At 44.8% G+C, this 24,239-nt stretch overlaps 1 protein-coding gene across 1 annotated transcript; it reads right to left on the reverse strand.

Annotated features, from left to right (window-relative positions):
- Positions 1-1,110: 1,110 nt before the first annotated feature.
- Positions 1,111-22,577, reverse strand: ZBTB8B (zinc finger and BTB domain containing 8B). Its single transcript, XM_036256705.1, has 4 exons — positions 22,524-22,577; positions 15,512-16,527; positions 5,890-6,068; positions 1,111-1,488 (listed from the first exon to the last, which is right to left on the reverse strand). The coding sequence occupies exons 2-4, from the start codon at positions 16,485-16,487 to the stop codon at positions 1,171-1,173; spliced, it is 1,473 nt and encodes a 490-aa protein (XP_036112598.1). The 5' UTR covers positions 16,488-16,527; positions 22,524-22,577; the 3' UTR covers positions 1,111-1,170.
- Positions 22,578-24,239: the final 1,662 nt, after the last annotated feature.

Raw genomic sequence — 24,239 nt, forward strand, 5'->3', positions numbered from 1 at the left:
TTTTAAAATCCTTTTTGGATACCTTGACATAAGACAAAATTATGAAAGTGCCTTAAATATTTTAAATCCCGAATATTACCTGCTCGTTAGCCCTTTAAAGAAGCACAGCCTTTTATTAGAATAACTGTATGGCTGCTAAGTGGGTGAAAAGCAGACTTGTTTTAAAAACCTGTTCTTCTACCAAACTTCTCATTCCTTCCAGAGGATCTTTTAAAAGGTACGCAATCTAGAAATATAACTTGTTTATATAGGCGTACACTTTTCCTCCAATTAAAGTTCCATTCATAAACGAAGTAAAAGAATGTCAGTGGCAGCCACATTTCCAGGTTACATAGCACTGCGGCCTTTGGAACTGGCTTGAAAAAGCAGGGGAGAAGTTTTAGTTTTGCCCAAATGGCTTTTTTTATGATCACAAAACAGGTTATTTGTATGTACAGAATCATCAAATACCAAACAAAGCAGGGAAACCATCCAGATCTGGGCTCACGGGGTCCCATCCCAGGGCTAACTTAAAATTTAACTCAACTGGGCAAGTCCGAGTACCATGAGGAGGTTTTTAGCTCATTTCCTTGCTTGTCTGCACACAACCACCCCAAGCTTTTAAAATTGCGTCTTAGATTTAGAAAGCACCACTTATAATCATGTATAAGGCAGCCCTGCCTGCCTGGTATCAATAAAGCTTCTCCTTAAATACTTCAGAAAATCAGAATATGGAATTCATTAGGAGAGGCTTGGCAGAGGTAAGATTAATCCCAAAACAATATATTCTTGCCCCCCTTTTCAGAGAAGAGAGGATGACCACAAAGGAAGGCAGAAGACTGAAACACTATGAACACAAGCACGGGGCTTTCCTTATCTTTCTCCTAACCCAAGTCTGGATGCACAATAGGAAAAACGGGAAGCTGAGGGCCAGCCTTGACTCACTCGGAATTAAGGAAAGGTCAGCAAAGTCCTCAGAAACCAAGGGCACTGTACTGAACAGTCATTAGTCCTTTGACTAAGAAGTTTTTGACCAACCTCTTCTATGTAATCTAACAAAAACGCAAATGTATTAACAGTAAAAAAAAAAAAAATGTTCCTCTCAGGGTCCCACAAAATGGGACAAATGGTGTCTTTCAACCACAGAATGAGCAGTAACAAATTCTAAAACCCCTTCCCACCAATTTACTGCTACATGAGTGTTTCTCGATCTGTTAGGTTGGGCTGAATTTGTGGTCTGTCATCAGAATCATCTCCGGCAGGGTCGTTTTCCTCACCAGACTCCACATAGATTGGCCAGTCATTGTCTGTGTCACTCTTTTCTTGGCTTTCGGATGAAGCCTCTACCAGGCTAAGGTTGATAGGCATCAAATCATACTCGTCATCATGTGTGTCGGCAACGCAGGTGCAGCTGTCACACAGCCCAAAGCGCCTCAGCCCCTGTGACAGGTGACTTGTGAAGGTTCTTCTGCAGCCCTTGCAGATGATTGGACGGTTGGACCTGTGGACCTAAAATCGCAAATACAGAGATAGTAAATGTCACAGAAATGGGGTTGAGCCATGTTCAAGGCCCACGTGATGTAGCCCCTGGTGGACCCTCCAGCCTCATTTCTCACCACTCTTCTCCTTGTTCCATCTTCCACAGTCTCAGCCTCATCAAGGTCCTTTCCACCCCAGGGCCACCAGAGATCCATGGAATGTGTCCTCCTCCCCACTGTTGACCCCTCCCCCTTACTAAGGTCTTTCAAGGAAGTCTTCTCTGATGCTCCAGGCCAGGGTAGGTCCCCCAGCTACATATTCTCTCCTATACTCCTTCCTTGATTGTACAGTAGTGCGCCATTATCTATGGGGAATATGTTCCAAGACCCCCCAGTGGATGCCTGAAACCACAGATAGTACCAAACCCTATATATACTGTTTTTCTATGTTTTTTTCCTATACGTATACTGTATACTTTTTCACTTAAAGGAAGCACTTTAGGGCTTTTCTTCAGCCTATCCAAATCGCCAGAATCTCGACTCTTGTGTTCTGTGCCCATTATTAAGTAAAATAAGAGTTACATGAACACAAGCACTGCGACACTACAACAATCAGCCTGATAGCCAAGACAGCTACTAAGTGATGGGCGGGAAGCACATACAGCCTGGAGACACGCCCAAAGGGATGATTCACATCACATTATCAGAATGGCATGCAATTGAAAACTTCAGAATTGTTTATTTATGAAATTTTCCATTTAATATTTTCAGACCATGGGTAACAAACTGTGGAAAGCGAAACTGCAGATAAGGGGAAACTACTGTATTTTTTTTTATCCTCACCTGAGGACATTTTTTCATTTTTTGTTCAGATAGAGCAGAAGGGAGAGAGGGGAAAAGAGAGAGAGAGAGAAACATTGACATAAAAGGTACACATCGAGTGGCTGCTACCCACACAACCCAACCAGGGCCGGGGACAAACTGCAACCGAGGTACATGCCCTTAGCGGGAACCGAACCCGGGTCTCTCTGGACCGCAGGCCGACGCTCTAACCGCTGAGCCAAACTGGCCAGGGCAAAATACTGTATTTTAAACAAATAATTGGTAAAATTCACTAAACTATAAGCTCCAAGAGGGCAGAGGCTGTCATTCATGTCCTCTGTCCTCTGTCACACTTGTTATTATATCCCAGGTGCCAGGCACATAAAGGGCATTCAGTGAACTGATTAGGATTTTAGGCATGGATTTTTTTTTTCCTATAAATTTTTTTCCCTTTATTGATTGTTTTAGAGAGAGAGGAAATGAAAGGGAGAGAGAGATAGAAACATCAATGAGAGAGAACATCAGTTGGCCGCCTCCTGCATGCCCCACACTGGGGATCGGGCCCACAATCTGGGCATGTGCCCTGACTGGGAATCGAACTGGTGACCTCCTGGTGCATGGGTCGACGCTCAACCACTGAGCCACACCAGCCGGATGGCATGGCTTCTTGTGCACCTTGGATTGTTTAGTTTAGGGAGGCAGACTTGCTAGACAGTGTATTCTCCAAATGTGCTAGCAGATGCTTCACTTTCAACTTTTTTTATCTCCTACCCCACACAGCCGGAGGGGTCCCCCCTGTGTAAGAAACTATCTTTCAAATGTGTGTACTCTTCAGGAACTCCAGCCAAAACAAGCTCTGTGAACCAATCAGAGCCTCTCTTTGTTTATTTATTTATTTTTTATCCTCACCCGAAGACATTTTTGCATTTATCTTCAGATAGAGTGAGAGGGAGAGAGGAATGAAGAAAGAGAGAGAAACATCAATGTGAGAGAGACACATCGACGTGAAAGGGGCACATCAACTGGTTGCCACTCACACAACCCCAACCAGGGCCAGGGACAAACTGCAACTGAGGTACATGCCCTTAGCGGGAACCGAACCTGGGTCTCTCTGGTCCACGGGCCAACGCTCTAACCTCAGAGTCAAACTGGCCAGGGCCAGAGCCTCTCTTTTATTTATTTATTTATTTATTTATTTATTTATTATCCTCACCTGAGGACACTTTTCCATTTTTTGTTCAGATAAAGTGGGAAGGAGAGAGAGGAAGAGAGAGAGAGAGAGAGAAACATCGATGTGAAAGGGACACATCGAGTGGCCGCCTCCCGCATGACCAACCAGGGCCGGGGACAAACTGCAACCGAGGTACGTGCCCTTAGCGGGAACCGAACCCGGGTCTCTCTGGACCGCAGGCCGAAGTTCTAACCACTGAGCCAAACCAGCCAGGGCGAGAGCCTCTCTTTTAGAGTGCTCTGGATGCAGGATACATACAAGCGGCTGAGACAGAGAGAGGCTGATTCAGAAGGGCCACCAACATGATACCCAGGTTGCTGAAGCTACCATTACATTCTGACCAATGTTCCTGCTTCCCATGAGGTTTCCTGGGCTTCTCACGCTAAACTCCCAACACTTGAGTCAAAATAAGTGTGTATCTTATCACCCTTCAATCTGACAGGGCTTGAATATGGAAAAAGAGAGGGAATGAGGATTCCAACCGATAAAACACCTTCAAGGTACCCAGGGACCTATTGCTGCAAAGAGAAACTATAGATATAAATTGGAAAAAAAAAAAGATTAAAACGTAAGTCCTTGGGCCCTGGCTAGTTTGGCTCAGTGACTAGAGTGTCAGCCTGCGGACCAGAGAGATTCGAGTTCGATTCCCGTTAAGGGCAAGTACCTCAGTTGCGGTTTGTTCCCGGCCCCAGTTGGGGTCGTGTGGGTGGCAACCACTCGATGTGTCTCTCTCATGTCGATGTTTCTCTTTCTTTCTTCCTCCCTCTCTTCCTCCTATCTGAAGATAAATGCAAAAGTGTCCTCGGGTGATGATAAAAAGGAAAACAAAAACTAAAGTCCTTGGGAGAAGGCCATTCTCGGGTAAGTGTGGTGGGACCAATACTTACTCAAAGGCAGTAACTTTGTCCATACTTATCTTAAATCTGGATTCTTTCAAAATCATAATTCATACCATAAAATTTATCCTTTAAAAGTATACAATTTGATGGTTTTTAGAATATTCCCAAGGTTGTGAAATCATCACCACCATCTAATTTCACATTTCATCACCCCATAAAGAAACCCTGTGCCCACTAACAGTCATCCCTCTCCCATTCCCACATCCCCCCAGGCCCTGGTAACCCTTAATCTACTCTCTATCTCTATTTTGTACATTTCATATAAATGGAGTCATAAAATATGTGGTCCTTTGTGACTGGCTTCTTTAGCTGAGCATCATGTTTTCAAGGTTCATCCAGGTTGTAATGTGTATCAGAACTTCATTCCATTTTCTGGCTCAGTAACATTCCATTGTATAGATAAACTTTGTTCATTCATCAGTTGATACACATGTGGGTTGTTTTTTCTTTTTCACTTGTTTGCTAGTATGAATAATGTTGCTATGAACATTTGTGTGCAAATTTTTGAGTGATGTTTTTAATTCTCTTGGTTATATACCTAGAAGTAGAATTGTTGAGTCCTATAGTAACTTTGTGCTTAATTTTTTGAGGAACCACCAAACTGTTTTCCAAAATGGCTGCACCATTTTTTGTTGTTGTTGTTAATCCTCACCAGAGGATATTTCCAGAGAGAGTGAAGGGAAGGGGGAAAGGGGAAGGGAGAGAGAGAGAAACATCGATGTGAGGTTGGTTGCCTCCAGTACACACCACGAATGGAACGTGCCCTGGACCAGGAATCAACCTGTGACCATTCGGTGTGTGGGCCAACATTCTAACACTGGCCCACGCCGGCCGGGGCATAGCTACACCATTTTACATTCCCACCATCAGTGTATAGGGTTCCAATTTCTCCACATCCTTGCCAACACTTTGCTATTATCCATTTTTTCATGATAGTCGTCCTAATGGATGTGAAGTGACAGCTCACTGTGACTTTGATTTCCTGATCTGACAAAAAAATATGTGTAATTCAATTAATTTACATGAGACGGCTATTGTTGTATTGGCTGTTGTCTTTTTTTTTTAATCCTCACCAGAGGATATTTTTCCATTTATCTTCAGATAGAGTGGGAGGGGAAGAGAGAGAAGGAGAAACATCAATGTGAGAGAGACATCGACTGGTTGCTTCCCGCATGACCCAACCAGGGCCGGGGACTGACCCACAACCAAGGTATGTGCTCTTGACCGGAATCAAACCCATGACTCTGGTCTGCCAGCCAACGCTCTAACCGCTGAGCCAAACTGGCCAGGGCAGCTGTTGTCATTTTTTAGTTTGACAGTCTAAGGGGAAAGAGGTCAGTACCCCTGACTAAATAGTTAGGTATTGCATGTTTTAAAAATTCTTGCAGCACACGGGTTGAAAATCGCCGCATTAGACAAATGTCAGGAGCCCCTCCACACACATACACACCCCCCACAAGAGAATTGCCAGCTCACTTACGCTCAGGGCATGGCTCCGAAGGTGCTCCTGTCGAGTGAACCTCTTGCCACAGGTCTCACAGGGGTAGGGCCGCTCACCCGTGTGTGAGCGGATGTGCCGCTTAAGGATGCCCTTCTGTTTAGCAGTGTAAGGGCAAAAAGGACACCTGTGGAGCTTGATGGGGACCACCAGCACATCACCTAGGAAACCAAATGGATTGCTTTAGCTGTACTGTAAGCAGCAACACACTGGCCACCCCTCCGACGGATGGGATCTGGGGCTGGGGAATTAATTTCACCAGTGCAGATTGTGATGATGGATCAGACCTCTGGACTAGGATTCACATTTTGACAGTAGCTCCTGAGAATAGCTTCCCAGCTGTATAGAAGAGGTTTGCTATGATGCAGACCTTAAATTGTTTGGAATTTACATTAACTCTATATATCTGAAATCATCAAATATCCAGGAATTTACTTAAATCTTTTTCCAAATCTTTTTTTTATCCTCACCCAAGGACATTTTTACATTTATCTTCAGACAGAGTGGGAGGGAGAGAGAAAGAAAGAGAGAGAGCAACATTGATGTGAGAGAGACATATCGACTGGTTGCCACCCGCACAACCCCAACCGGCCCGGAACAAACTGCAACCGAGGTACGTGCCCTTAGCAAGAACTGAACCCGGGACTCTCTGGTCCGCGGGCCGACACTCTGACCACGGAGCCACACTGGCCAGGGCTTTTTTCCAACTCTTTTTGTTTGTGTTTACCTTGTTCATACAAACATTAAGGTGACACATATGCCCTGTTCCCTCTATGCATGCTTTCAGGATTAGACAGATAGATCTGGAACTTAGAGAAAGAAGGGAGGAACACAGTTTGGAGACTCCTTAGAAGATTGGAGTGGTTGCTTGACCTGAGCCCTGCCTCTCCCTTGAGCACTCTACCTCTCTTAACCCATAGCCCTGACACCCCTGGGTTGGAGGTGGGTAGGGTCTCTCTTGTGTTTCACTGTCATCTCCAGACCACTGTTCCTCCTTCTATCCTCAAAAACCCTGAGATCGCCCTGGCTGGTTTGGCTCAGCGGTTAGAGCGTCGGCCTGCGGTCCAGAGAGACCCGGGTTCGGTTCCCGCTAAGGGCGCGTGCCTCGGTTGCGTTTGTCCCGGGCCCTGGTTGGTCATGCAGGTGGCAGCCACTTGATGTGTCCCTTTCACATCGATGTTTCTCTCTCTCTCTCTCTTCCTCTCTCTCCCTCCCACTCTATCAGAACAAAAAATGAAAAATGTCCTCGGGTGAGGATAAAAATAAAACAAAACCCTGAGATCTTTTAAAAAAATTTTTTTTTCTTTATTAACTTGAGAGAGAGAGAGAAACATCAATGAGACAGAACATCGATTAGACACCTCCTGCATGCCCCCCACTGGGGATTTGGCCCACAACCTGGGCATGTGCTCTGACTAGGAATAGAACCGATGACCTCTTGGTGCATGGGTCAATGCTCAACCACTGAGCCACACCAGCTGGGCAACTCAGATCTTTTGAAGCTCATACCATTAGAGAATACCACTGCTCCCTCTCCTTGTTACAGTCATTCAGGAGCCCCTAGGTCATCTCCTCATTCCTTGGAGATTTGTAGATTTGATCACATTGCCTTCAAACAAAACTGCTGACATGATTCATGTAACTACCAAAAATGATCCTTCCAAAACCCTGGTCTCTCTCTGTCTTGACCTCCTTTCCTCCAAAGACCTTGTCCTCCACCCCAACTCAGCTACCAATCCTAGACCAAGAGCTCTTGACTCTGCCTACATATTAAAATCACCTGGGAAACTTTAAAAAAATACTGATGTCTGATCTCCATCCCAAGGATCATATTTTAAAAGCACTCTTCTCATTCTAATGTAGTCAGGGATAAGAACCACAGCCCCATCCCTAGATATTGCCACTAACTATATTTGCTCCATAACCTACATTTCAAATACCCTGTTTCCCAATCACTATCTCACATCTTTTCAGCTCACCCCTTTTATCCAAGCCATAGACTCTATTGCCCTTCACCTCCTTTAGTCCTCAATCCTCTTTCCCCAGGTTAGTGCCTAATCCATCAATGAACTCACTCTTTCAGGTACACCTTCAATTGCCTTGGTCTCCTCTCTCCCTCTACCTGTATTCACTTGGTTAAACCTAGACTCTGGTTAAATATCACTCTCTGCCTATTCCATACCTGACATAAGGCAAATGAATATCACTGAAGGAAAATACACCACTGTGTGTTCTGGTCTCACATTTAAATCCATCTAACCATCACTATCTAACCACTAATAACAAAAGTCTTGGTTCTGCCCAGGCACCCTAAAAATTCCCCTGGTTCATTCACTCACCCACTCTTCTCCATGACTATTTTACACCTTCCCTCTATTCCAGTCTGCAACCCCTCCTACTGCCTCCTCACTTTTAGCCTCTGTCCTTGCTTCTTATTTAATTGAAAAGGAAGGGACTTGCAGGAGAGAATCTCTACATGCTCCCAGGCACCCATCAACCTCCCACATGAACACACATGATCTGATTCCACTCCTATTACTATGAATTAATTGTTCTTGTTCCCATCCAAAGCCAGACCACCCCCTCCACTAGTACACAGGATTCCATCACTCATAAAACAAAATAAAACATTATTTTAGGTCCTCCACCCTAACAAAAACCCTGACCTCATATCCCCATTCAACTACTGATGTATTTCTTTGTCCCCTTCATAGTAAAGCTCCTTGAAACAAGCATCTATATTCGCTATCTTTACATCTATTTCTGTACTTCTCTTTACGGCTACTCCATTTGTTTTTTCTGCCCCACCTCTTCACTGATACCACCCTTTGTCAAGCTCACTAATGACCTCTCCAGTGCTAAACCCAATGACCAGTTCTCAATCTGCCTATACACAAACCAGGACATAGTTGATTTCTCCTTTTTCTTTTTAAATTTTTTTTTCTTTATTGATTTGAGAGAGAGAGGAAGGGAGAGAGTGAAAGAGATAAAAACATCAATGAGTGAGAACATTGATTGGCTGCCTCTTGCATGCCCCCACTGGGGACTGGACCCACAACCTGGCTATGTGCCCTGACCAGGAATCGAACCGGAGACCTCTTGGTGCATGGGTCAACGCTCAACCACTGAGTTACACCAGGCGTGTGATTTCTCCTTTTTCTTGAAAGACTTTCTCCTTTCGGCATCCATCACTCTCTCGATTCTCCTCCCACCTCACCGCCTGCCCCTTCTTCTCAGTTTCCTTTACTCGTTTCTCCCTATTTTCCTGACCTCTAAAGGGATCCGTCCTTAGATCTCTCATCTTCTTCTAGGTCTATATGTTCATGGAATAGATAGGTTTTAAATTCCATGGACCCGCCCTGGCCGGTTTGGCTCAGCAGTTAGAGCGTCGGCCTGCGGTCCTGAGAGACCCGGGTTCAATTCCCGCTAAGGGCACATACCTCGGTTGCAGTTTGTCCCCGGCCCTGGTCGGTCGTGCGGGTGGCAGCCACTCGATGTGTCCCTTCACATCGATGTTTCTCTCTCTCTCTCTCTCTCCCTCTCTACCTGAACAAAAAAATGGAAAAATGTCCTCGGGTGAGGATAAAAAAAAAAAAAAAATTCCATGGACCCATAATGACTACCAAATTTATATCTCAGCTCTGACTTCTCGCCCCAAAACTCCAACCTTATAGATGCAACTGCTTACTGAACATCTCCATTTGGATATCCAATGGGCATCACAAACATAACATGTTTAAATCAAATTGCTCAAGATAAAAACCTTAGGGTCATCCTTAATTCCTCTATTTCTCATATCACTCATACAGGCCATTAGAAAATCTAGTTGACTGTACCTTTTAAAGACAGTATAGTTTTAATATAACCACATCTTACCTCTACTGCTACCATACTGAGTCGAGAAGCATATCTCTCACCTGGGTAACTACAGTAATCTCCTCCTAAGTGATCCTCCTGCTTCTGCCCTTACTCCCCTGTAGTCTACAGGTAGAGATCAAGGGTGGAAACAAGAGGACCACTTAGGAGGTTACTGCACACAGTACCCAAAGGGATCCTTTAAATATATGTCATTTCAAGTCACTCTTGGCCAAGAGCCTCTAGTGGCTTCCCTTCTCAGAATACTATCTTAAAGCCTTCTCATGACCTTCAAGACCCTACCTGGTCTACCCTCACCCAAACTCTCTCATCTCATCCCCCAAAACTCTCTGCCTTGCTAACTTTTCTCCAGCCACACCAGCATCATAGCTGTTCCTTGGTTCACTCGCCAGATGTGATCCTGCACCTGGGCCTGTGGGCCTTGCTCTTCCCTCTGCCTACACGTTTTTCTCCCTGATAGCTGGACAGTTTACTCTTTTACTACTTTGAGGTTTCTGCTCAAAAGCAATTTGTTTGAAAGGGCTCCCTTGTCTACACTAAATAAAATAGCATCCCCTCCACTTTCTATCAACCTTTCCCCTGCTTTAGTTCTTCCTCATATTATACATTTACTTACTTGTTTATTTTCTGTCTCCCTGCACTAGAATGTCAGCATCATGAGAACAAGGACTTTCTTTTGTTCTCTATGATGAACAGTGCTTGGCATGTAGTAAGAGCTCAATAAATATTTGTTAAATGAATGAATGAACAAACAAAAATGATAAGATGTTAAAGAAGCAAGCCAATGACATAATGCTAGTGATAGTAAATGACCCATGATGAGGCTGAAAAGGAATGGGCAGAGGTAACAGCAGTGGGTACTCATGGTGTCAGAAGCCAGGGGAAGAAAGAATTTCATGGAGAGAAAGGTCAGAGTCCACTACTGAGAGAGGTCAAGTAAGAAACCTCATTATGTTGGCTCTAGAATGCACATAGCTGACCTCATGACAGAGGTTTCAGGGGTATGTAGGGAGCAGAAGCCAAACTGCAGTGGGCTGAGAAAAGAATGGGAAATAAAACAGTGGAGGTAGCCAATGTAAATGAACTTTCTTTTTTTTCTTTTCTTTTCTTTTATTGATTTTAGAGACAGAGGAAGAGAGAAGGAGAAACAGAAATATTGATGAGAGAGAACATTGATTGGCTGCCTCCTGCATGCCCCACAACTAGGGATTGAGCCCACAACCTGGGCATGTGTCCTGACTGGAAATTGAGTCCAGACCTCTTGGTGCATGGGCCGATGCTCAATCACTGAGCCAAACCAGCCGGGCTGTAGATGAACTTTACAAGAATTGATGGGAGGTGCTGGAGCTGTGGTTGGGAGGTTGGGGAAGGAGAGATTATTGCAGAACCTTAGGCTTTTTTTTTTTCATTCCTTACCCGAGGATATTTTTCACTTATAATCCGGTAGAATGGGAGGGAGAGAAGAGAGAGACTGAGAGAAACATCAATGTGATAGAGCCACATTGACTGGTTGCCCCCACTCACGACCCAACCAGAGCCGGGGACAAACCGCAACCAAGGTACGTGCCCTTGACTGGAATCAAATCCGCAACCCATTGGTCCACGGGCTGATGCTCTAACCACTGAGCAAAACCGGCCAGGGCAGAACCTTATGCTTTGACAGTGTCTGCAAACGTTGGAATGAGAACATTGGGATGGATACAGAACTACTGCAACAGCCTCCTGATCATTGCCCTGTTCTCCTAGTTGCATACCATTTCATGCTGATGCCAAATTAAGCTCCCTAAAGCATAGATTCTGTCTACTCCCAAGTTCAGAAACTACTCAAATGCCCTCTTTGCCTACAGATAAAAATCTCATCTCTTAGTGTACAAGATTTTCCATGATCTGACTCTAGTCAATTTCTTCTTTTGTTTCTTCTTCTTACCCTCAGATGCTACATTCATTTTTTTTTTTAATTCTCACCTGAGAATATTTTTCTATGTATCTTCAGACAGAGTGGGAGGGAGAGAGAGAGAAAGAGAAACATCGATGTAAGAGAGACACATCGAGTGGCTACCTCCCACACGACCCATTCTAGGACTGGGGACGAACCGCAACCAAGGTACATGCCCTTGGCCGGAATCGAACCCATGACTCATTGGTCCTCGGGCCAACGCTCTAATAGCTGAGCCAAACTGGCCAGCGCAGGTGCTACACTCATAAAGCCTCCCTGATCTTTCAGTAGGAACCTGGTCCTTCTGCTTTAGGACAACTGAAACTCACACCTCCATCTGTCTTCCAGCCCTAGTAGCTTTATTATTATTTTTTTTCTTTATTGATTTTAGAGAGAGAGGAAGGGAGAGGGAGAGAAATAGAAACATCAATGAGAGAGAACATAGATTTGGCCATCACCTGCATGCCCCCCACTGATTCGGCCCACAACCTGGGCATGTGCCCTGACCGGGAATCAAACCAGCGACCTCTTAGTGCATGGGAGGACACTCAACCACTAAGCCACACTGGCCAGGTATAGCCCTAGTAGTTTTAGACTATGTGATGCTAATTACACACGTCTTATTTCCTCTAAGTTCTCTGAGGGCTGGATCCATGTCTGATTTATCTTTGTGGCTTCACCAAGAAGATACTCAGCAAATAAATGAATGACCAAACAAATCAGTCCTACTCTGTGCCTTGGGACTTGGAATAAGTTTAGCCTAGAGCTATGTGAATGGAATAAAAACCTGGCAGACAACAGGCAAGGCCAGGGGCCAGAGTGGCTGCCTTGCCACAGCACCCAGTAGTTGGGGACCTGACTTTACAGACTGATAGACAGGACTTGAATGCAGATGGCACACAGCTGACTTACTTCTTGATACTTGTGCATACAGGCAGGGGGTGTGGAAACATAAAATCATTGCACTGAACTCCTCTATCCACTTGTGCTGCCTTCAGCTTGTTTATGAGTGAAGTGACGCCAGCCAGGTTTCTAGTTTTAGCTGTGCCACTTACCAGCTCTGCATTCTTAGGAACTCACTAAACCCTTCTGAGTCTCAGTTTCTCTACACGTCCTCTACCAAACTCATGGGCATGATAAAGGTCCAATAAATGTGAAAGAGTGATCACAGTTTGTGAAGTGACATTATATACACGGAAATGAGATTTCAACAAGTTCCCATAGCGTGATCACTAAAACAGCCGCTACCTTCTAAATGTTGGGTAAGACAGTGTCTCTGAGGACCAGAAACAGCATTTTCAAGTTTTTCAAGTCTAATTTTAATCAGACACGCAGTTTCCTGGAAATAAAAAAAAATCTAAAGACAGCTCTTTAGTAACAAATAAAAGCAGCTGATCTCCCTTATTTAACATACTTTCACTGTTCCATATTGAAGGGTGTATACAAATTTTGATTGATTAATTTCCGCTTTGGCTTCTAGAAGTTAAAGGGTACTTTCTTTCATCAGGAAGGTGACAGCCAAGTCTATTTCTATCTCCTACAAGACACTTTACAACACAATTAGCTCACTGTTAAGAAGAGTTAACTTATCTTTCAGAATTGTTCAGGGACACAACCAAGTTCTCTCTTTTTTTTTTTCCTCACCTGAGGATATTTTTCTATTTATCTTCAGATAGAGTGGGAGGGAGGAAGAGAGAGAAAGACATCAACTTGAGAGGGACACTTGGACTAGCTGCCCTTTTCATGAACCCTACCAGGGCCGGGAACGACCCCAACCGAGGTATGTGCCCTTGACTGGAATCAAACCCGAAACTCATTGGTTCGTGGGCTGACGCTCTAACCACTGAGATAAATCAGCCAGAGCACAACCAAGTTCTCTTAAAACAAAAAAGCCTACCAAAAGATATATGACATTTACTCACACCTAACCGGCGTGACTCACTGGTCGAGCATCCCACCCATGTACCAAGAGGTCGCCGGTTCAATTCCCGGTCAGGGCACATGCCCAGGTTGTGGGCCCAATCCCCAGTGGGGGGCATGCAGGAGGCGGCCAGTCGGTGTTCTCTCTCACTGATGTTTCCATCTCTCTCTCTAAAATCAATATAGGAGAAAAAAATGTTTTTAAAAAGACATTTACTCACATGGAGGGTTGAACATTGAATATTTGAGAGATCAGGTTGCTATCAGAAGTGGCCCATGGACATAGTCATAGTAAATTGGAACTTCCAGATTATAAATAATGCAAGATAGAAGGAACACTGTATAGGAAGTCCTGGCCTGTCTGGCTCAGCAGTCAGAGCATCGGCCTTTGAACCAAAGAGTCCTGGGTTTGATTCTGGTCAAGGGCACGTACCTCAGTTGCAGTTTGGTCCCTGGCCCTGGTCGGGGTCATGCAGGAGGCAGCCAATCGATGTGTCTCTCTCATATCAATGTCTCTCTCTCTCTCTCTCTCTTTCCCTCTCTCTCTCTCCTCCCTTACTCCCTCCCACTCTATCTGAAGATAAATGGGAAAATATCCTCAGGTGAGGATTAAAAAAAAGAAACTGTACAGGAAAAGCAGGCTGTATGAGGGCTAAGGGAGATACATGGAGATACATGGGTAGCCTTGCAAACAACATTTCCTTTGTTGGTGCATCATTAAAAGGATTCAAATGGGGATTTGCTGCATTTGTGGTAACTGTAGGAGCTACATATTACCTGGAGTCCCAGAATAAAAATAAGCATCACTAAAGATAATACCTGGAAGTATTTTAGTAGCTTCTTAACTCCCTTATAAAAATAAGATTTCTTCACTGTAGCCTACTCATCTGTGTGTTTGTCCCTTAATAAATACTGGTAAGATTTGCCCTAGCCAGTTTGGCTCAGCGGTTAGAATGTTGTACTGTGGACCAAAGAGTCTCAGGTTTAATTCCAGTCAAGGGCACGTACCTCAGTTACAGTTCGGTCCTGGCTTTGGTTGGGTCCTGAGGGAGGCAACCAATTGATGTGTTTCCCTCACATCGATGTTTCTCTCTCTCTCTCTCTCGCCCCCTTCCTCCTTCCCTCCCCCTTCCTCCTTCCCTTCCACTCTATCAAAGATAAATGGAAAAAATATCCTCGGGTGAGGATTAAAACAAAACAAAAAAAAGAATACTAGAATACTAGTAAGATTTAATAAAGAATACATGTGCCAGTAAAAAAAAAAAAAATGTATTCACACGAAGCCAAATACCAACTCTAAAATATTCTCAAGTAGATCACACCATCAATCATGACATGTTACCAAATGTCTGTTATGTGTCAGGCACTATGGTTGACACAAAGAAGAATAAATTTCCTACCTATCTAAAACATATTATCATACGTAAAAAAAAATTATGAAAATCTCAATGGGTCCTCAACCCTGTAAAAAAGGATGGTACCTCCTGAACAAAACAGGTTCAGAGAGATTTAATGATTTAACCAATGTTCCAGTGCTAGTTAGTGAAAGACAGTAGTAGGTTCCTTCCATGTCTCCAAACTGCCCTCAACATGCTTATACATTAAGAGTCTCATGCTCTACCAACTGAGCTAGCCAGGCACTCCTATCATGCTTATACTTTAGTTGGAGAGGTAAAATACTAACATACACAAAGAAACAATGCCCTAATCAACTGCTGTGGTGGTGGCAGTGATAGTAATGGTGGTGGCAATGATAGTGATAATGATGGTGGTAATTACAATGACAATGATGACGATGAAGTTGGGAGACTATAAGGCACAGATGTAGGTGCTAAATGATCAGCAGAGAGGATGAATGCTAATGGAACTCACCTGAGTCCTCACCATACCAGTCAGTCTGGACATCCATCATGGAACTCATGGCTCCTCCTACACCATCTGGTCTTCCCTCCAAACTCCGAGAAAAGTGATGGTCTGCATCATCTTTGCTCTGGACAGCACCGTTGCGTAGGAGGGCCTCCAAGAATTGCTTCACGTGGTAGTTACTGTAAGCCAAGTCCACGGGCTGGCCACTGGGCAAACCCTCCTCCATGTGGGTCAGGCTCAGTGGGGCAGCATACTGCTGTAGCTGCTCACCAACCTCCACCTCCACTTCGTCAGCATCAAATTCCACCTTGGGCTCGATCTGTTTGGGCAGAGTGGAGAGGTCACTGTCAGCTGAGCCACTGCCTTGGCTGTCCTTCACCACCAGTTCCAGGGAGTGGCAGCCTCTGCAGTCACCGCAAGGGGACTCTCTAGGACAGTCCACACTCCCTTCTTCCTGGGTTGGAGAGGAGACCAAGCTCTTGGTATCACAGGAGGTCCCTTCCCTGCCAGAACTGGGGTTTCCACTGTCAACCGGATGAGCTGCTGCAGCAGCTGCAGCTGCGGCCGCCACCGCTGCCGCCACAGCAGCCTCCTTCTCCATCTTCCGGCAGATATCCAGGGATGACCTGATGTATGTCTTGCAGAAGTTCACCACATCGTTCATCTGCAGGTAGCTCGCGGCTGACATAACTTCAATCACGTTCTCCCCACACAAATCCAACTTCCCAGAATACAGGAAATCTAAGATGATGGAAAAGGCATCGGAGGTGACAATGTCCAAGGAGGCGGTGCTGTGCCGCCCGCTGTCCTGGATATAGTGAATGAGCAGGGCTCGGAAGTAGCCGCTGTTGGCAAACAAAATGTTCCTGTGGGCCTTGAAGATCCGCCCTTCCACAATGATGCTACAGTCACAGAAAAAGTCCCTCTTTCGCTGTTCATTCAACTCCCCCAAGAGCTTGGCATAATAGGATTGCACCTCCATTTCTTCACCAGCTTCTGCTGTTCTGGAGTAGCCTGTATCTCTGCCAAGATTTTTTAAAAGTTAATTCACAAATCCCAACTTTACAAATAGGATATTCATTTTTAATATTTAAAAATATATATTCCTGCAACATTGGTTCACTAGCGTCTTTATGATGTGGGCTGTTTTGGATCTAACAAAAATCATAAGTTGTCCAGCTGTGGTAATTTATGAAAAACAACAAAAATAACTAGAGCTAACTGCATGTGGGCATAGTACACAGTGTTTGATTCTTCCAGTTAATCTCTATAAAAACCCAATGACAAAACACCATTACTGTCCCCGTTTTTCTGATAAGGAAATTGAGACTCAAAGAAGATAGATGACCCAGCTGTAACAGAGCCAGGACTCAAACCCAGATCTGTGAACCTCCAGAATTCATGCTCTGATGCACTACACTCTACTTTCTTCAAGGCTCAAAATACAGATAACCCTCAAATCTAAGAATTACAGTTCAGTCTACAGCGTCCTTACAGAGCTTAGAGACTGGCAAGTAGTCTCAGCTCACATCCATTATCATCATTTTGTGGAAACATTGGTGGATTCTTGGGCCTGCCAGTATGCATTCACCATTTTTATGCTTTTAGTGTCCTTTTCAGCTTTGGTTGGAACCACCCTTCCCCCATTCTTGGCCAATGTGCTTTGCATCCAGCTGGTACCAAATGCAGGCTCCACCCTCTGACCACAGTGACTGGCTCAGAAAGGGCCACATGGCCTGGTTAGAGCCAATGAAAAGCAATGAAATGTTTACTGGGAGTTGCAAAAAGGAACTCTCAGCTCTGTGGGCAGGTGTGAGGGATGCTGCTGTCACACCAACAGGACAACCAATCTAACAATGCCCAGCTCAGGCAGCAGCAACAGATAGACCCAGCGACACCATCTGAGCCCCAACTCCTGCTGTGCCAGAAGCCAATTAAGTCCCTTTTGCTAAGCTGGTCTGAGTTGGGTTTTCTATCACAACTGAGAGACTCCTAAATGATGGGCTCAACTACCCTCAGTTCACTCCTCTATTTCTATGGACTGCAAGCCCTTTGAAGGCATGATCCATGTCTTACTTCATTTGATATCCCCCACAGCACTGGGCAGTGTGTTTTGGACAGGTAGGTTTGCTAAATGCAACAGAATACTCTTTTTTAACTGTTAAGTAGAACAGGTATAATTCAAGTCCAAAATCCTTCTGCTAAAATCCCACTTGTATGTATGCATAAATTTTTTCTAGAAGGTTATATAAGCAAGAGTTACCTTCTTCCCAGAGCGCTCTCCCCCATCTTTTCCCATCACACAAACCACAGAGCCATCCATCAATACCTCTTTTACTTACTGACCCATGGAACTCAGAGAAGTTTCTACAACCAAGTACATCATCTCCCTTTACTGAAATTGCGAAAAGCTTAGTTAGAGATGCCAACCAAAGCTAACAACTCTTTAGCACGCTTCCTTTCTACAAATGGAGCACAACAAAGCCTCCCTTACCCAACCAGAAATCAGGCACTCTATCCAGGCAAAAAGGGTCCTTCCACTGGCAAAAATAGATTCCCCAAAGCCTAACACACTAACTGCACAGACTTTACTCATAAAAGACCCACAACAACCTTATTGAAGGGCAATTTACACCTACTTTATACATATGTATAACAAGTGATACATTAAGTTTGGAAACCAGAGAGCCAATTAGGGAGAGAGGAGCCTCTATAAGCAAGTAAACTGACAAACTTGAAAGCGAGAACTGACAGCCGGGAAAAGGTAAAAGAGTTCTAAAAACTAGACCTAGGAATTGTTTCAAAATATCAGCCTGAGGCCATTTAGCTCAGGGAATTAAAGTCTCCTACATATTCAAAATAGCCTAAGGACATCACTAAATTATAGCCCGGGGCTATAATTGATGGGCCTTAGTCATCAAGAAGATTCTTATCTTTTTTATATTATTTTAAATTCAAGGAAGTTATGACATAATTTTGGAAATTATCATACAAAGTAGTTAAAATTAACATTTTGGTTCAGAAAGGAAGAGAACTGTCAGATATCTGAAAAATTCTGCTTTTCCCAAATAAATCAACCCTGTACGTTTTCACAGGACTAAGATTTTCACTGTTATTCTCACCTCTTCCAACAGCTCCAACCAAGCCTTCCCAGCAGTTCCTGCCACTGCCTTTGGCAATCAAAATGGTAAGGGAGCCTTGGCCGGGTGACTTGGTTGGTTGGAGTGGGAGGTTTGATTTCTAGTCAGGGCACAATACCTCGGTTGCAGTTTGATCCCCAGTCAGGGTGCCTCGGGGAGGTAACAGATCAATGTTTCTCTCTCACATCAATGTTTCTCTCCCCCTCCTGCCTGCTTCCTCTCCCTCTAAAAATCAATGAAAGCAAATCCTGGGGTGAGGATTTTTTTTTAAAATGGTAAGGGAAAAACAACATATACAAAAATGCTACATCTAAATACCACCAATGTATTCTTCCTCAGAACTGAAAGCAAACCTATCAGATAAAATTACATTTTTTAATGTGATAATATCGATTATTGATGGAATGTAACTTTGAACACCATTTCAGAGGAAATTGTGGCAATATTTATCCCAGCTTAAAACGTATACATCTTTGCCCTGGCCGGTTTGGCTCAGCGGTTGGAGCGTCGGCCTGCGGTACAGAGAGACCCGGGTTCGGTTCCCGCTAAGGGCACGTACCTCGGTTGCAGTTTGTCCCCGGCCCTGGTTGGTCGTGAGGGTGGCAGCCACTCGACGTGTCCCTTCACATCAATGTTTCTCTCTCTCTCTCTTCCTCTCTCTCCCTCCCGCTCTATCTGAACAAAAAATGGAAAAATGTCCTCGGGTGAGGATTAAAAACAAAACAAAACAAAAAAAGTATACATCTTTTTTAATCCTCACCCGAGGATACGTTTTATTGTTCTTTTTTTAGAAAGAAATGGCTTAGGGAAGGGAGGAAAAACATCGATGTGAGAGAGAAACATCAATCAGTTGCTTCCCATATGCACCACGACTGGGGATTGAACCCACGACCTTTTGGAGTACAGGACACTCCAACCAACAGCCAGGGCAGAATGTACACATCTTTTGCCCCAGAAATTTCATTGCTAAAATTTAACCTTTTGGATGTATTCTCAAAAATACATCAAATTATAAGGTCAGACATGTCAGAGATTGCACCAGGTTTTTTGTACTAATGCAAAAGTAGAAACAATCTGAATGTCCACCCACAGGGAACAAGTTAAATCAATAAAGTACAATCAGTCACACAGTGGAATGCTGGGTAACCATTTTTTTCTTTTCTTTTCTTTTTAATCCTCACCCGAGGTTATGTTTTTATTGATTTGAGAGAGAGAGAGAGATTGGCTGCCTTCTGAACACACCCTGACTGGGAATTTAACCCACAAACTAAGTACGTGTCCTGACTGGGAATCAAACCCGCAACCCCTTGGTGTGCGGAACTATGCTCCAACTAACTGAGCCTCCCGGCCATGGAGCAACCATGTTTTTAAGGAGCTAGAGTTGTGTGTGTTTACATGAGAAAGATCACTAAGATATAGTAAAAGAGAGAAAGATGCAAAACAAAATGTACAGTATGATCCCATCTGTGTATATGCTTTTATTGGTATATGCATAAATTTTTTTTCTGCAAGGTTATACAAGCAAGAGTTAACAGCAGAGCCCAACTGCTGTGGCTCAGTGGTTGAGCATCGACCCATGCACCAAGAGGTCACTGGTTCGATTCCGGGTCAGGGCACATGCCTAGGTTGTGGACCAAATCCCCAGTGGGAGGCATGCAGAAGGCAGCCAATCAGTGTTCTCTCTCATTAATGTTTCTATCTCTCCTCTCCATTCCTCTCTCTCTAAAATCAATAAAGAAAAAAAAAGAATTTTTTTTAGAAAAAGCTGACAGCAGATACCCTTGCGAAGAGGGACTATGGGTAAGAGATGTGTGGAGGGACCCTCCCTTTCCTTTGCAATTTCTTCACTGTTAGTATGTTTTACTATGTACCTGTATTGCTTTTATTTTTCTTTTTTAACAAAGGGAAAAAAAGGAGGTGGGGGTAAAAGGGTAAGTAGTTGGAGGAGGTGTGAAGGAGGCAGATCTATGTTTCTCTCACATAGATGTTTCTATCTCTCCCTTCCTCTCTCTCTAAAAAAATCAATAAAAACATTTTTCTTTTTTTTAAAAGGGGGTAAGTAGTTGGCAAACCAGGGAGATAAATATCTAAGTAGGCACAATACTTCTGAACTATAGAATGATCTTATCTGTAAGGTCTCCTCCCAGGGCATTTCCATTTTTTCACTGGAAGATACTCCTTTTCAACAATAGTACCCCAAATCCATTTCCTTTGGCTTTCTCTAGGCAAATATTCTAAATTCTATTGACTCGTGCAAATACTCCATGACTCTGCAAAAGTCTATCCACAAACTTTCTTCAAACCTTTCCTCAATCCTGCATTTGGCAAATAACATGAAAATATTTATTCATGCCCAGCCAGTGTGGTACAGTGGACTGAGCGTCATCCCATGGACTGAGAGGTCCCAGTTCCATTCCTGGTCAGGGCACATGCCCGGGTTGCCATCTCGAAACCCAGTGGGGGGTGAGCAGGAGGCAGCCAATCGATGTTTCTATCTCTCTCTCCCTTCATCTCTCTCTAAAAAAAAAAAAATCAATAAAAACATATTTTTAAAATATTTATTCATATTAATCTTTCTTGCCTTTGATGCTCTGCATTCCTGAGACATGCTGAAGATCACCACTTCTCCTAGAAAAGAAGCTCTTAGAGCATAGTGCTCTCAGAAGTACATTTATCCGCACTCTGCTAGGGATCTTCCCACTGTTGCAATTCTATTAAACAGTTACTAGTTATAAACAATTCCTGATACAAGGAAGATGCCAAGAATAGAAAAATGAACCTAGTACTATATAGTGCAAGTCCTCCAGGAGAGAGCAGATGCCAACATTACCACCTGCAGTAAACGCCCACATTCCCCTGAGGGGATCCTACCTAGCCAGGTCACAGGACTGTCTTCATTCAGGCACCAAATACAGCCTTGAATTCCAACCACTGACTCTGACACGACTCTTCCAGGTCCACTGACCTGAGAATAATAAACACCTGCTCAAAACACACACACACCCCTGCTCAATTGTTAGCATTCTCTGAGAACTTCTTCTCATGAAGCACTGTACAAAGTACTTTACAAACATTAATTAATTTTAACCTCACGATAACCCAAGGAAGTAGTTCCAATCATTACATCCTCTTTTTCAGAGGAGAAAATTTCGGTTCAGATGTACAAGATAACATGCCCAAAGCTAGGATTGGAACTGAGATCGGTTTGATTCCAGAGTTGACATCCTTAACCACTATGCAAACCTGATTTCCCAAACCCTCCAGGACACAATAAGAAGGGTTGGGGAAGTCACCCTTTTCCCAGCCCATGGAATGGAGGGGAACGATACGGAAGAAGTTTCCGTTTCCACAGAAAGAATTTCAGGGTCAACTGCATCTTTAGTTCACCTGCAAAATTGTTCACAAGACAAGGGGATCCTCCCTGTCCGGAACCAGGCGACCGGAACTAGTTACCGGACTCTGTCTTTGGCCCTGGAGGGTGGGGAACCGAGGCCTTGCCCCTCCCGTGGCCTCCGCGGACAAAGTGACCACCACTGTGGTGGACACTGCCTCGCGCCCCCGCAACATCCAGATGAACCCACGCCCCGAACACCCAGGTGGCCCACGCGGGGGCACAGCCCAATGCCAGGGAAGGGGGGCATCTGCCCCTGCGGCGCCCCTCCCCACGCTGAAGGGGAGGTTGGTAGGGGGTCGGTCATCCAGCGCGGGTTTCCGCGGCGGAGATCCCAGGAGTCGCCAGGGCCGGGCGATCCGAGGAAGGCCAACCGAAATGGGCCTTCCCTGCCCGCTGACCCCCGGCCAGGGCCGACCTTCAGGGTGCCCGGGATCCTGCCCAAGTCAATGAAAGCGGCAGCGTGAAGCCGCTTCTCGGCTCTCACCTTCCAGCGGGTTCCAGCAGCGCCGCCACCAAGCTACGCGCACCGACACGCCCCCCTTTCATTCACCTGTCGCCCCCTCCGATGAGAGGCGGGGCAGCCAACCAATCATGGGTGGGCCTGGGCTCAGGAAGGTGGGCCTTCGGCCAGCAGGTTAGTCAATGGCGCCGGCGCCACCTCCGGAGGATGCGCTCTGAAGGCTCCAGTGCTCGTGGGGTGATGGGAGTTGTGGTCTCAGCGTTTGTTTTTCGGTGAAAGACATAGTGGACAAAACTACAAGTACCAAGATGCCAAAAGAGGCAAGAACCAGCGCTTGTAAAAGGCTGGAGCTTCGTTCGGTCTTCTGAGTCCCACTTCAGGGACCTGCGAAGTATTGATCTCTTTGTCCGGAGAGCTAAAAGCGCGTCATGCATATTAATACATCCTGGAGAGTAAGAGCTGTGACTTACCCTTGCACTCTCCGCAAGAAATCTGGAAATGAGTGAAATGGTTTAATCTACTTAACAGATTTTTTTTGTTTTGTTTTCTAGAGAGAGAGGGAGAGACATCGAAGGGTTGCCTTCGAGTCGCGCCCCAACCAGGGATCGAACCCGCAACCTGGGCATGTGCCCTGACTGGAAATCGAACCCATGACCTTTCAGTGCACCCAACGGAGCCACGCCGGCCAGGGCTACGCAACAGGTTTTGATTGAATACTAGCAACATTTTTCCCCCGTGAAATGCAGGCTTATAAACAAGTGAAACACTTAAATAGTGGTACAAGGTGCTAAAGTAATGGTAAGGCACGTTCTAGGGTGGTTGTGGAAAAATCAGGTTACTGCTCTCAAGAACTTAGTTCTAATAGGGGGTATATTAGTCCGGTAGGGCTTGCTGTAGCAAATTATCACAAACTGGCTTAAATGACAAAAACGTATTGTCTCACAGTTCTGGAGGCCAGAAGTCCAAAATCAAGGTGTTGGCAGTGCTGCTTCCTTCTGAGGACTATGAAGGAAGGATCTGTGTCACAGGTCTCTCTCCTTGGCTTGTAGGTGGCCATCTTCATGTTCACATGGCATTTTCCCTGTATATATCTCTGTGTTCAGATTTCCCCCTTTTTATAAGGACACTAGTTATATCGGTTAGGGGTTCACTCTCCTCCAGTGCAAAAGTCATCTTAACTAATTTATTTATTTATTTTTATTTATTTATTGTTAATCCTCACCCGAGGATATTTTTCCATTTTTTGTACAGATAGAGTGGGAGGGAGAGAGAGGAAGGGAGAGAGAGTGAGAAACATCGACGTGAAGGGACACATCGAGTGGCTGCCACCCGCACGACCAACCAGGGCCGGGGACAAACTGCAACCGAAGTACATGCCCTTAGCGGGAACCAAACCCGGGTCTCTCCGGACCGCAGGCCGACGCTCTAACCGCTGAGCCAAACTGGCCAGGGCTATCTTAACTAATTTAATCTGCAGGCAGAAGTGTAAGCAGTTTATCTCATTGTCCACTCTGCCTAGGAGAGATGGCCTGAGGTCAAGATCTATACCAGTTCGCAGGCAGTGACTAATGATTTGAGCAGCTCAGAGTTAAAAATTAGAAGTTCATGATAAAGAAGTTTGGGAAAGATGGACTCCCTAGAATGGTCCTAGATCATGAGACAGCAGGCCCCCACTTGTTCAATGGGTTCATGGACAAAGAACCGTGAAGGAATCCCCTCACCAAAGCCAAGCTGGCAACC

The sequence above is a fragment of the Molossus molossus genome, unplaced genomic scaffold, assembly GCF_014108415.1.
Source record: "Molossus molossus isolate mMolMol1 unplaced genomic scaffold, mMolMol1.p scaffold_m16_p_12, whole genome shotgun sequence".
Lineage (NCBI taxonomy): Eukaryota > Metazoa > Chordata > Mammalia > Chiroptera > Molossidae > Molossus > Molossus molossus.

What these genes read in the sequence shown, in the direction of transcription:
- ZBTB8B (XM_036256705.1), bottom strand. Translation starts at nt 16,487, where the DNA reads ATGGAGGTGCAATCCTATTATGCCAAGCTCTTGGGGGAGTTGAATGAA. An exon ending in CTGGTATGGTGAGGACTCAG is followed by an intron (nt 6,069 to 15,511) that starts GTGAGTTCCATT and finishes TTGGTTTCCTAG; the next exon opens with GTGATGTGCTGGTGGTCCCC. An exon ending in TTCGGAGCCATGCCCTGAGC is followed by an intron (nt 1,489 to 5,889) that starts GTAAGTGAGCTG and finishes TTGCGATTTTAG; the next exon opens with GTCCACAGGTCCAACCGTCC.